The sequence below is a fragment of the Chlorocebus sabaeus genome, chromosome 1 (assembly GCF_047675955.1).
Source record: "Chlorocebus sabaeus isolate Y175 chromosome 1, mChlSab1.0.hap1, whole genome shotgun sequence".
NCBI lineage: Eukaryota > Metazoa > Chordata > Mammalia > Primates > Cercopithecidae > Chlorocebus > Chlorocebus sabaeus.
Genome location: NC_132904.1, coordinates 68,195,563 through 68,209,039, shown reverse-complemented (window position 1 = coordinate 68,209,039; position 13,477 = coordinate 68,195,563). Strand labels below are relative to the sequence as shown.

The 13,477-nt window shown below is 39.7% G+C and overlaps 1 protein-coding gene across 3 annotated transcripts in view; it reads right to left on the bottom strand.

Moving 5' to 3' along the window:
* The window catches only part of NUP98 (nucleoporin 98 and 96 precursor), a 126,869-nt gene that overhangs the window by 72,466 nt on the left and 40,926 nt on the right, over positions 1-13,477 (bottom strand). For all 3 annotated transcript variants that reach the window (XM_008019963.3, XM_008019966.3, XM_008019965.3), the window contains exons 11-12: positions 9,324-9,416; positions 454-594 (exon numbers count right to left, since the gene is read on the bottom strand). In XM_008019963.3, coding sequence (XP_008018154.3) covers positions 454-594; positions 9,324-9,416 — 234 coding nt within the window. The remainder of the gene's footprint in view (positions 1-453; positions 595-9,323; positions 9,417-13,477) is intronic.

Here is a 13,477-nt window from a genome sequence, read left to right as displayed (position 1 = left end):
CCTTTTCAAAAAAATAAAAGAAAGAAAAACACTTCAATAGATAAAACTAAATATAGGAAATATAGTAAATTTAGTAAACATAATTATATTGGAAGAAGTAAATAAAGTAGAGGTGATACGTGAGCTAAATTCTCATTTACCATAACAGGTTAAATTTACTTACATTTAATAAACCAAAACAGCAATATAAGCACATTTAGAGATATTAATTAAATTGTATATCAGATGAATTAAAAAGAGCTAACAAAGTGGTTTCTTTGAGAGAGGAGGCCTAGGAGCAGGGAAAGCAGAGTAGGCCAGGATCTATTAATAAGCCCTTCTTTATTACGCAATTGTTTAATGACACGCATGTATGTAATGCCTTGCTAGGAATGGGATGGGGTGGGATGGAAAATCAGGTCAGCAAGTTTAGCAAAAAATTAAGAAAAGCCTTCTAAAGTGACTGATACTTACCTACTGGGGCCTGGGGGGCTCCAAAGCCCAAAGTGGCTGTCGTAGTATTAAATCCAGGGGCCCCAAAGGCTCCTGTACCAAGAGGCCCTCCAATCTTAGGTTGGTTGTTCCCAAACAAAGATGCCTGTCCAGCACCAAGAGCTATGGAGACAAGAGGAAAGAAAAAAGCACCACAGAAGATCCTTTCAGTGTTGTGCCAGAGGTCAGTTACTTAAAAATACAATACATTTGGAAACTTCATAATGACCACTCATTTCAACAAAGGGGTGAATATGGTAAGTGCTACTTCAGGTCAAGCACTGGGTCAGTACGTTATACACACCACAGGTAAAATACTAAAATCTCTCTGTGCTTCAGTTTCCTCAACTATAACATGAAGTAACATATAGCTTAGACATTTATCCTAAAATTAAAATGAATAAACATTCATAAAGCATTTAGAAGAGATCAGGTACATACTATATGCTCATCAAAATTAGCTGGTATGTCTGATGTAGAAACTATTATTCCCATTTAACAGAGGAGAAAACTTAGGGTTTAGTAATTAGCACGATGCCACAATGTTATAAATGATAGAAACGGGGTTCAAACCTAGGTGTACTTGACAACCAGGCCTCTTAACTGCCTGCCACTCTACAGCAGAACAGATTTCCAAAGAATCTTTAAAAATTATTCTTAAAATTCAATACTTGCAAATCAAAATACTCAACACAATCATGTCATCTTTCTTAGAGACTGAACTATAGAAAAACTAAATCCAACATATTGTCTTTCACTAATACAATGTAACACTTTCAATTTTACCATCTCATGAAAACCGCTTTATCTAGACAAACTTGTTTTACAAAAAGCTCAATATCTCCTGGTGAGGTTACTAAACAGACTCAAATTTCAGCACGAACCAGAGTGGCTGGACTAAGAACTCATTTTCATCAGAGGGAACCCATTTTCATCAGAGGGAACCCATTGCAGAAACTTGTATTGCTGAATTTTGCTTAGGGAATCCTTGTTGTCAGCGGTGATTTTAGAAGTGTAAAATAGGGGAGAATATGGTGAATACAAGTTACTGGCATTATCAAAAAAAAAAAAATCCATTCAATTTCCCAACATGTTTCCCCAAAATTACTGGCAATTTATAAGATTTAAGGTTCCTTTAAAAAAAAAGAGAGGAAGAGACCGGATCTCATTATGTCACCCAGGCTGAGCCCTAGGTGCAAGTAATCCTCCCACCTTAGCCTCCAAGTAGCTGGGACTACAGGCATGCATCACTAGGCATGGCTTCTGAAGTTCTTTTTAACATATCAACTGCACCTTGAAACAAGTATCATTTACCAGGAAAATCACTTTAAAGATATAATACTTGCAGGTCAAAAATATTGTATGGGAACTGCTTTGAGATCACAATCAAAAAAGAACAAGAAGTTTATACCAAGACAATGCACACAATATAAATCAGTAAGGATGACTACTGAACAAATTACTCTGACTGTCCAACCTCATTAAAAATAAGACAACAGGGCCGGGTGCAGTGCCTCACACCTGTAATCCCACACTTTGGGAGGCCAAGAAGGGTGGATCACCTGAAGTCAGGAGTTCAAGACCAGCCTGACCAACATGGAGAAACCCCGCCTCTACTAAAAATACAAAAATTAGCTGGGTGTGGCAGCGCATGCCTGTAATCCCAACTACTTGGGAGGCTGAGGCAGGAGAATCACTTGAACCCAGGAGGCGGAGGTTGTGGTGAGCTGAGATCACACCATTGCCCTCCAGCCTGGGCAACAAAAGTGAAACTTAGTCTCAAAAAAAAAAAAAAAAAGAGACAACATTGTAGCAATAACAATATTTTACCTTAAAAAGGACAGCTTTGGGACAAAGAATAAGACTTCTTTTAAAGTTCTAAACCATTAGTAATTAACGTAAGCTCCAAGAAATACTAAAATTATATTTCTTCATCAAAGGAAATAGTTTACAGCACCAATTACAGAATTTTTTATTTTCTGGTAGTCTAATACCTCCTTGCCTCCAAATAAAAACTTAGGTAAAACTCAAATATATAAAATAGATGAAAAATTCTACTCTAAATGTGTATTGCCCTCACCTTTACAGCATCCCTGGATGATGACCAATGAATCAGTCTAAAATCACTGTACTGTATTTCAATAATCCACAGAAGAATAAAAAAAGGCACTGTGGGCCGGGCGCGGTGGCTCACGCCTGTAATCCTAGCACTTTGGGAAGCCAAGGAGGGCAGATCACCTAAGGTCAGGAGTTCGAGACCAGCTTGACAAACATGGAGAAACCCTGTCTCTACTAAAAATACAAAATTAGCTGGGCGTGGCGGTACATGCCTATAATCCCATCTACTCGGGAAGGCTGAAGCAGGAGAATCGCTTGAACCCAGGAGGTGGAGGTTACAGTGAGCCGAGATCACGCCATTACACTCCAGCCTGGGCAACAAGAGCAAAACTCCATCTCAAAAAACAACAACAACAACAACAAAAAACAAGGCACTGTGAGGTTTGGGTTGTCTGTAAAGGAATTATCATAAAATGACTACTGACTATTGCAATTTATCAATGGAAAAATAGGTATTTTTATCCAGATTTGCCTTGTTTTATGTACAAACGGCTTTTTGTTTAATGAAAGAACTAATGGTCCAGAATATGAGAGACATTCTGAGTGCGATGTTGTGTGATATAATAAAGTTTTGGTAATTTGTCAAGATAGGAAAAATGTGCTATATTTATGATTAGCTGTAGCAGTTATAAAGAAGCTATATGGGGGGCAAAATGGTAATAGCAGCTTTAGAAACTCCACAGAAAATCAAGAAAAAATTGAAAATGGTTATTTTCCTTTTGAGACATTCCAAAATTGTTAGAATTTATTAAATTGATCTGAGGCATCTATTAGCACCAGAAAGATTTTTCTATGTGTCTCTTAGTATTACAATCAACCTTACTATATGTAGCCATTACTTCAAGGAAAATCTGTAGAACGAAGGTTTACTATTATTAATAAGTAACCAAGGCAATGGTGTGCAATTGATAGTGCTAATGATAGTTAATATCACTATAAAACAAGAAATGATTATGTCCATGAATTAATGGATGTTTCTTAGTCTGAACACATAGTGCAGGAGAAAATCACATGCCAAGGGACAGTATAAAACCTTTTATACTAAGATTGGTTTCTTAAATCTAAGCATACAAAAAAATCTTATGTATCTGTACATTTAACATTTGTATATCAACTAATCATTAAGTACCCAAATGCCCATGTTACAGGAGGCTTGAGTTTGAATCTCCATCACTGAAAATAAGAAGTTGCAGAGAAACACCCATTTAGCTAATGCCTCCCAAAAATAAAGCTGAAAGCTACAGCACTAGTCTACCTGTTAAACAACGAAATGCAGAGTTCAGGAATGTGGGTGTTTGTTAAACCATGAAATGCAGAGTTCAGGAATGTGGGTGTTTATATGCAAGTCTCAGGAAATGTTCCTCTCAAAGCCAAGGGCCTGCTTCAGCAGATGTGATAATTAGGGAATTGCAACAGTGTGTGTGCCTGGTGACTCACAATTCTCATTTCCCTACATGATACACTGCTGCTAAGGTTGTGGGTGTACAATTCTTAATTGATTGTATCCATCTTTTAGTTTATAGGAGAGGCATGTATAAGGAATATACAACAGCGACACAAATGCAGTTTGTTGTGAGAGAGAACTGTCGGAGGAAAACAGAATATATTAAAATAAAATGTTAGGATATTACATTATTGTGGAACAAGAGACAAAAGCATCAGAAAAGGAGTTACAGAGTCTTGGAATATGGGGGAAGACACTGCTAATCAAAACCTACAAGATTCAGGAGCCAAAGAGAAAGTAATTCTGATCACATAAAAATAAAACTTGTGGCTGGGTGCAGTGGCTCATGACTGTAATCCCAGTACTTTGGGAGGCTGAAGCAGGGGTATCACGAAGTCAAGAGTTCCAGACTAGCCTGGCCAAAATGGTGAAACTCCATTTCTACTAAAAATACAAAAATTAGGCTGAGGTAGAAGAATTGCTTGAACCCGGGAGGCAGAGGTTGCAGTGAGCCGAGATCACGCCACTGCACTCCAGCCTAGGCAACAGAGCAAGAGTCCATCTTGGAAAAAAATAAAATAAAACTTGCGGTGGGCAGGGGGGGAGGGATAGCATTAGGAGATACACCTAATGTAAATGACGAGTTAATGGGTGCAGCACACCAACATGGCACATGTATACATATATAACAAACCTGCACATTATGCACATGTAACCTAGAACATAAAGTATAATAATTAAAACAAAAAAAAAATCACAAAACAACTTGTGGCCCAGTGCAGTGGCTCAAACCTCTAATCCCAGCACTCTGGGAGGCTGAGGCAGGTGGATCACCTGAGGTCAGTAGTTCAAGACTAGCCTGGCCAACATGGTGAAATTCCGTCTCTACTAAAATTACAAAAAATATTTTAAAAAAAGAAAAGCCTTCGTTAATTTGAATTTGAGCAAAAAAGAAAAGAAAAGCCTTCCTTAATTTGCCCGTACCAAAGCTATTTTTTCCTACAGGGTTGGAAGAAAACATGTGATTTCAAATGATACATTCTGCTTATGTTTACGGATCACACGGTACAACGAAATGAGAGCTTTTAAGTTTTAATTTCTTGCAAAATTTATGTGGCAGAAGTTGGATAAGTTGAAAAGCTCAAATGAAATTCTTTCTGGGGTATAATGGGGAATTTTCATTAAAAAAAAAAAACACCTATTATATAACCAAAAAGAGTTAATATCCACGATACGCAAAGCATCCTTAAAAATAAATTAAGAGGCCAGGCACGGTGGCTCACGCCTGTAATCCCAGCACTTTGGGAGGCCGAGGCTGGTGGATCACTTGAGGCCAGGAGTTTGAGACCAGCCTGACCAACATGGTGAAACCTCGTCTCTAACTAAAAAAATGCAAAATAAGCCGGGTGCAGTGGCGCATGCCTATAATCCCAGCTACTTAGGAGGCTGAGGCAGGAGAATCACTTGAACCTGGGAGGTGGAGGTTGCTGTGAGCTGAGATCACACCACTGTACTCCAGCCTGGGCAACGAGAGAAACTCAGTCTCAAAATAAATAAATAAATAAATAAACAAACAAATAAATAAATAAAATGTAAATTAACAAGAATCTCAAGTTAGTAGTAGGTGCAGAAAAAAAGAAACAGTAATCCAATACTTTGAACAGAGAACTGACTCAAATGGCAAATAAAAAACCAAAGATATTTACCTTTGCCAGTAATCAGTGAAGTACAAATTGGAATTCACCAATTTCTACTATCATGTATGCAAAGACAAAAAAGCCCAACAATATGGAAAATACAGAAACATGGACATTTTATATAACGTGAGCAACACAAACTGGCATTATTTTCGAAAGGCAAATTAGTAAATCCAACCAAAATCTGAAATACGCATTTCTTCCAACACTGCAATTCCAAGTTGATGTAGCAATCCTACAATAAACTAACACATGGAAAATTATGTAACAAAAAATCTTCACTGAGGGCTTTGCCAACATTATCAAATAACTCAAATGTCCATCAATAGATGAAATGTTAAATAAGTAAAGGTATATGTATGATGTGTGTAAATGGTGTGTATTTAATGGAATACTAAAAAATTTTGGGGGGAATGAGAAAAAAGTCTCATTCCCATCAACGTGTGTGGTGAGCAGTGGAATGATCACTGCTCACTGCAATCTCGACTTCCAAAGCTCAGGTGATTCTCCCACCTCAGCCTCCGGAGTAGCTCGGACTACAGGCACAAGCCACCAAGCCCAGCTAACTTTTTGCATTTTTAGTACAGACAGGGTCTCCCTATGTTACCCAAGCAATCTGCCCACCTCAGTCTCCCAAAGACCTGGGATTACAAGCATGAGCCACCTCATCCAGCTCTAAATAGGGTTTTTAAAAATGAGATTGATCTATATGTACTGACCAAAAGAAAAACTGGTATTATGTGAAATGAAAATGCAAGTTACAGAACACTATGTAAGACAGTGCTTTCAAACATTTTCGACTCCAGCACATGCTTTGAAAAACACTGAGCTCCAAAACACATAAACACAAACACAACTGAAACAAAGTTTCATAAAAGAATATTAACCTTAATATTTCAAACGATTTTTTTTTTTTTTTAAAGACAGAGTCTCATTCTGTTACCCAGGCTGGGGTACAGTGGTACGATTATAACCCACTGCAGCATCTACCTCCCAGGCTCAAGTGATCCTCCCACAGCGTATCTCATTCAGCTGCTTGAGTAGCTAGGACTATAGGCACATGTCACCATGCATATCTATTTTATTTATTTATTTATTTTTATAGTATCTTACTATGTTGCTCAAGATGATGTTAAACTCCTGACCTCAAGCAAGCCTGCCTAGGCCTCCCAAAGTGCCGGGATTACAAGCATAACCCATTAGGCCCAGCCTACTGATTTTTAATTCTACTTCATTTTCTTAAAATGCTGATTGCAGGCAACTATATTAATTATAACCAACTAATGCATCTCAGCCTTTGGCTTAAAAGTCACTCATACAGGGTATAGTTTCCATTTAAAAATATAATCCTAGGCTGGGCACAGTGGCTCACACCCATAATCCTAACACTTTGGGAGGCCAAGGCAGGGGGATCACCTGAGGTCAGGAGTTTGAGACCAGCCTGACCAACATGGAGAAACCCCATCTCTACTAAAAATACAAAATTAGCTGGGCATGGGGGCGCATGCCTGTAATCCCAGCTACTTGGGAGGCTGAGGCAGGAGAATCGCTTGAACCCGGGAGGCGGAGGTTGTGGTGAGCCAAGATCGCACCACTGCACTCCAGCCTGGGTAACAAGAGCGAAACTCCATCTCAAAAAACAAACAAGAATATAATCCTAACCCCTAAATATAAAAGACATGTATGTATAGATGTGTGTGTGTGTGTAAACATGTCCGAAAAATGCATAGAAAGGGGTCTGACAAGATACATGCCCAACAAACTTTATCACTTCACAGTTGAAAAAGACGGGGCTTTTCATGAAACTTCTAATTGTTAAAAACTTTTTACCAGCACTTACATCTTTTATCTTAAGCAGGGAGCATTGATTCATGCCTGTATTTCCAGCACTTTAAGAGCTCAAGGCAGGAAGATGGCTTCAGCCCAGGGGTTCGAGACCAGACTGGGAAAAACAGGCCAACCTCATCTCACCAAAATATTAAAAAATTAGCCGAGCATGGTGGCTTGCATCTGTTGTCCCAATTACTAGGGAGGCTGAGGTGGCAGGATGGTTTGAGCCCGGGAGGTAGAGGCTGCAGTGAGCTGTGATCATGCCAATGCACTCCAGCCTGGGCAATAGAGCAAGAACCTATCTCAAAACAAAACACCTTTTATCTTAAAAAGAAAACTGAAGGCTGGGCACAGTGGCTCATGCCTGTAATCCCAGCACTGAAGCAGGCTGAAGCAGGAGGATCACGAACTCAGGAGTTCAAGACCAGCCTGGCCAACACAGTGAAACCCTGTCCCTACTAAAAACACAAAAATTAGCTGAGTGTGGTGGCGTGCAACAGTAGTCCCAGCTATTTGGGAGGTGGAGGTTGCAGTGAGCCGGGATTACGCCACTGCACTCCAGCCTGGGGGACGGAGCAAGACTCCATCTCAAAAAAAAAAAAAAAAAAAAAAAGGAAAATTGAAAAAAATAAAAATAAAAACCACAAAAGCAGCTCATAGTATAAAATGAGGTTCCATTAAGAAGGAAATGACAGCCAGGCACAGTGGCTTGCACCTGTAATCCCAGCACTTCGGAGGCCAAGGAGGGAGGACCACCAGAGGTCAGGAGTTCAAGAGCAGCCTGACCAACATAGTGAAACCCCGTCTCTACTAAAAATACAATGATTAGCGAAGCATGGTGGTGTACACCTGTAATCCCAGCTACTAGGAAGGCTGAGGGAGGAGAACTGCTTCAACCTGGGAGGCGGACATTGCAGTGAGCTGCGATTGCACCACTGCACTCCAGCCTGAACTACAGAGCAAGACTCCGTCTCCAAAACAAAAAACAAAAAAAAAACAAACAAAAAAAAGAAGGAAATGACAGATGAATGCTCAGATGATAGAAGGGAAAAAAACAGATTAACTGAACAGTGGAAGCAGAGACTATGGAAATGGTTTAACACTAACTGACCACACCTGCAGGCAAATGAACTGAAAAAGTAGGCTAAACTCTGTTTAAACAACCTGGTTTTACTGTACACGCGAAAACATTTACATATCTTATGACCATCATCGCCCTCCAACTGTTTAAAAACAACTAGGCAGGTAGAAGGGTTGGTATCTTCAAAGGCACTGAAAAACAGTTGTTAACAGTAGGAATCAGGGAAAAGGGGTGACACTGGTCTATATGACAATCGAACTAAATGAAATTCTCCTTGCAAAGGAGAATTACATCAGCATGTGCTCTTATTGCTCTGCCTTTCTATTAGGGCTTACTTTGATAAATAGTTTAAGGCCTCAAATCCCTGTTACAAAAGTAACATGGGGAAACTGAAAGTTAATGTCCTCATGACAATTCTCATATTAAACACTAACAATCTCAAATAGACCGACTATCAGAGGATACTTTGTAGAAAAGAGAGCATACAGCTTCTAAGACAAATGTGCCAATGTTTAAAACCCTGGTAAAGCATAACTGCTGGGAATGTTTTATAAACCCAACTAGAAAAATGAAAAGGTAGACTTCTTAATTCCGGTAATATAATCAAATAGATCTCTCATGTTCCAGAAACTAGAAAGTCAAGTTGTGTCACTTCCTAGATCTCATGGTAGCAGTTTCTTACCTGTTCCAAATCCTGCACCAAGCCCAGTTCCAAGAGTCCCAGGTGCTGGTTTACTTCCAAAAATACTATTCCCACTGGTATTTGTGCCAAAACCTAGGAAAACAAAAGAATGAGTGGACTGTACTTTTAATATAACTCTCAATTTCCTCTATAAGGGTGTTTACCACAAAGCAGTCTGACTCTAAGTTGTGAACCTTTCAGTTAATATTTAGGACTCCTAACTTGTAGGATAACTTTAAAAAAACATTTTCACATATGCTAACAAGTCTTCATATTTACTTAATTACATTTCAGCCTTGAAATATCAACTCAGAGGCCAGGCGTGGTGGCTCACGCCTGCAATCCCCCACTACTTTGGGAGGCCGAGGCAGAAGGATCACCTGAAGTCAGGAGTTCAAGAGGAGCCTGGCCAATGTGGTGAAACCCCGTCTCTATAAAAATACAAAAAAAATTGGCCAGGCATGATGGTGGGTGCCTGTAATCCCAGCTACTCAGGAGGCTGATATGGGAAAATCGTTTGAACCCAGGAGAGAGAGGTTGCAGTGAGCCTAGATCGCGCCACTGCACTCCAGCCTGGGCGACAGAGCAGGACTCTGTCTCAAAAACAAATAAAAATAAGCAAACAAAATAAAGAAGTATCAATTCAACACAGGATATCAATATTCAAGCAAAGTGAATGTGTTTGAGCTTTGGGAACATTGCCTTTGTGAGGCCCAAAGCTTTCAATGCATGATTCAAGTTTATTTAGAAGAAAAATTCACTCCTCCTAAGTTGTACTAAAAAAATAAAACAATTGGCCAGGCGTGCTGGCTCACACCTGTAACCCCAACACTTTCGGAGGCCAAGGTGGGCGGATCATGAGGTCAGGAGTTCGAGAAGAGCCTGGGGAACATGGTGAAAACCCGTCTCTACAAAAAATACAAAATTAGCCAGGCATGGTGGCGCATGCCTATAATCCCAGCTACTTGGGAGGCTGAGGCAGGAGAATCACCTGAACCCGGGAGACAGCAGTTGCAGTGAGCCAAGATCGCGGCACTGCACTCCAGCTTGGATAGAGTGAGACTCTGTTTCAAAAAAAAATGCAATACAATAAAATAAAAATAAAACAATCAACAAAGACACTTTAACTGAACCTAAAGGTCCTTGCTAAGAAAAAAATTACCTACAAAACTCTCTATAGTAGCTTTTATTTTGAACAGATGAACCAGGCCTGGATGTAAGGTGTAACTGATTACACATGAGAAGTCTCCTTCACTATGAGCCACCATTTAGACAAAATCCTATAATTCCCCTTTAAAATCCACAGGTATCAGCCAGGCACGGTGGCTGGCAACTGTAATCCCAGCACTTTGGGAGGCCAAGGTGGGCAGGTCACTGGAGGTTACAAGTTCAAGACCAGTCTGGCCAACATGGAGAAACCCCATCTCTACTAAAAATACAAAAATTAGCCGGCATGGTGATGCACACCCAGAATCCTAACTACTTGGGAGGCTGAAGCAAGAGAATCACTTGAATCCAGGAGGCAGAGGCTGCAGTAAGTCGAGATCACACCATTGCACTCCAGCCTAGGTGACATAGCGAGACACTAGCTCAAAAAAAAAAAAAAAAAGGAAAAAAAACAAAAACAAAAACAAAAAACCATAGGTATCAAAGAAAGATCCTATTCTGTACTGCTGCCATTACTTTTCTTTTGTTCACCTATGTTCACAAAGTTTCATTATTCCTTTTGGAACTAAATATCAATGAAACAATTAATGAATATGTCATTAATTTCTCGTAAGAGAAAAAAATAACTAGTCAGAAAACCCTGTTTGTAAAACATATGAAGTCATTTAAAAGTCATAAAGTACTGGGCACGATGGCTCACACCTGTAATCCCAACACGTTGGGAGGCAGAGGCAGGTAGATTACTTGAGGTCAGGAGTTTAAGACTAGCCTGGCCAACATGTGAAACCTCTTCTTTACTACCACAAAAAAAAAAAAAAAAAAAAAAAAAAAAAAGCTGGCTGTGGTGGTGCACGCTTGTAATTCCAGCGACTTGGGAGGCTGAGGCAGGAAGATCGCTTGAACCAAGGAGACAGAGGGTTGCAGTGAGCTGAGATCACACCACTGCACTCCAGCCTGGGCAATGGAGCAAGACTCCGTCTCCAAAAGAAAAAAAAAATCATGGAGGGAAACCAGTCCAAAAAGATAACAAACACAGTAAAGAGACTATTTTGGAACAGACGAAAAAGTATCACTAATATCATACTTTGTCATGTCAGTACTTGGATTATTATCTCAACGAAAAAAAAATCAAGAAAAAAGCTGAAGAATGTAAAAGTTCAAAAACAATAGTATTTCATGTCATTTTAAAATCCAAGCAAATAGGCCGGGCACAGTGACTCACACCTGTAATCCCATCACTTTGGGAGGCCTAGGCGGGTGGATCACAAGGTCAGGAGTTCAAGACCAGCCTGGCCAAGATGGTGAAATCCCGTATCTACCAAAAATACAAAAATTAGCAGGGCGTGGTGGCGGGTGCCTATAATCCCAGCTACTCGAGAGACTAAGGCAGAGAATTGCTTGAACCCCGGAGGTGATGGTTGCAGTGAGCCAAAATCATGCCACTGCACTCCAGCCTGGGTGACAGAGCGAGAATCCATCTCAAAAAAAAAAAATAAATACATAAAATAAAATCCAAACAAGTAAAGTGACTTAATTGCTATATATTTGACTCAGACATTCATTGAATCTCTTTTTGAAATGTTCTAATAGCTATGCCACAAAAATGGAGTGCTGCCTACTCAAGCATCATCAATTTTCCCTGATGAAAAAATAGAAAATGTACTTGGAGACTTTTCTTTTGAATAAAAATTTAATCAAAAGGGATCTTACAGCCCCATAAGTAGCAGAAAACAACATACTCGTGAACTACCTCAAACCCACAGGAGGGAAATAAATCCCAACTTACACTGTTTATACCACACATTTCCTCCGATTCTCATGGACAAGTTTATTGACTTGTAAAATTCAATTTTAAAAATAACAATTAAAAAGACAATTCAAATTCAGCACACAAGTTAGTAAGGCAACTCAGATAAAGATGACACCTTTCATTTTCCTATCACTGAACATGACTGTAAATATATTCACACATCAAAAAAAAAAAAAAAAAAAAAAAAAGAACTCTAAGCAAATCAGATATCTGCAACCATAGATTAACATCATATATATCTTAAAAAAAAATTTTATCGGCCGGGCACAGTGGCTCATGCCTGTAATCCCAGCACTTTGTAAGGTCAAGGCAGGCGGATCACCTGAGCTCAGGAGTTTGAGGCCAGCCTGGGTGACATGGTAAATCCTGTCTCTATAAAAATACAAATATTAGCCAGATGTAGTAGCACATGCCTGTAGTCCCAGCTACTCAGGAGGCTGAGGTGGGAGGATCACTTGAGCCCAGGAGGCGGAGGTTGCAGTGAGCTGAGATCGCACCAGTACACTCTAGCCTAGGAGAGAGTGAGAGAAGAGAGAAGAGAAGAGAGAAGAGAGGAGAAAGAAGAGAAGAGAAGGAAAGAAAAGAAAAGAAAGGAAGGAAAGAAAGAAAGGAAAGAAAGGAAAGAAAGAAAGGAAGAAAAGGAAAGAAAGGAAAGGAAAGGAAGGAAGGAAGGAAGGAAGGAAGGAAGGAAAGAAAAGAAAGAAAGAAAGAAAGAAAGAAAGAAAGAAAGAAAGAAAGAAAGAAAGAAGAAAGAAAGAAAAAGAAAGAAAGAAAGAAAGAAAGAAAGAAAGAAAGAAAGAAAGAAAGAAAGAAAGAAAGAAAGAAAGAAAGAAAGAAAGAAAGAAAGAAAGAAAAAGAAAGAAAAGAAAGAAAGAAAGAAAAGAAAGAAAGACGAAGGAAGGAAGGGAGGGAGGGAGGGAAGAAAGGAAGGGCCGAGTGTGGTGGTGGTTCACACCTGTAATCCCAGCACTTTGGGAGACTGAGGCGGGCAGATCACCTGAGGTCAGGAGTTCAAGACTAGACTGGCCAACATGGCGAAACCCTGTCTGTACTAAAAATACAAAAATTAGCTGGGCGTGGTGGTGCATGCCTGTAATCCCAGCTACTTAGGAGGCTGAGGCAGAAGAATCGCTTGAACCCAGGAGGCAGAAGTTGCAGTGAGCTGAGATCACGCCAC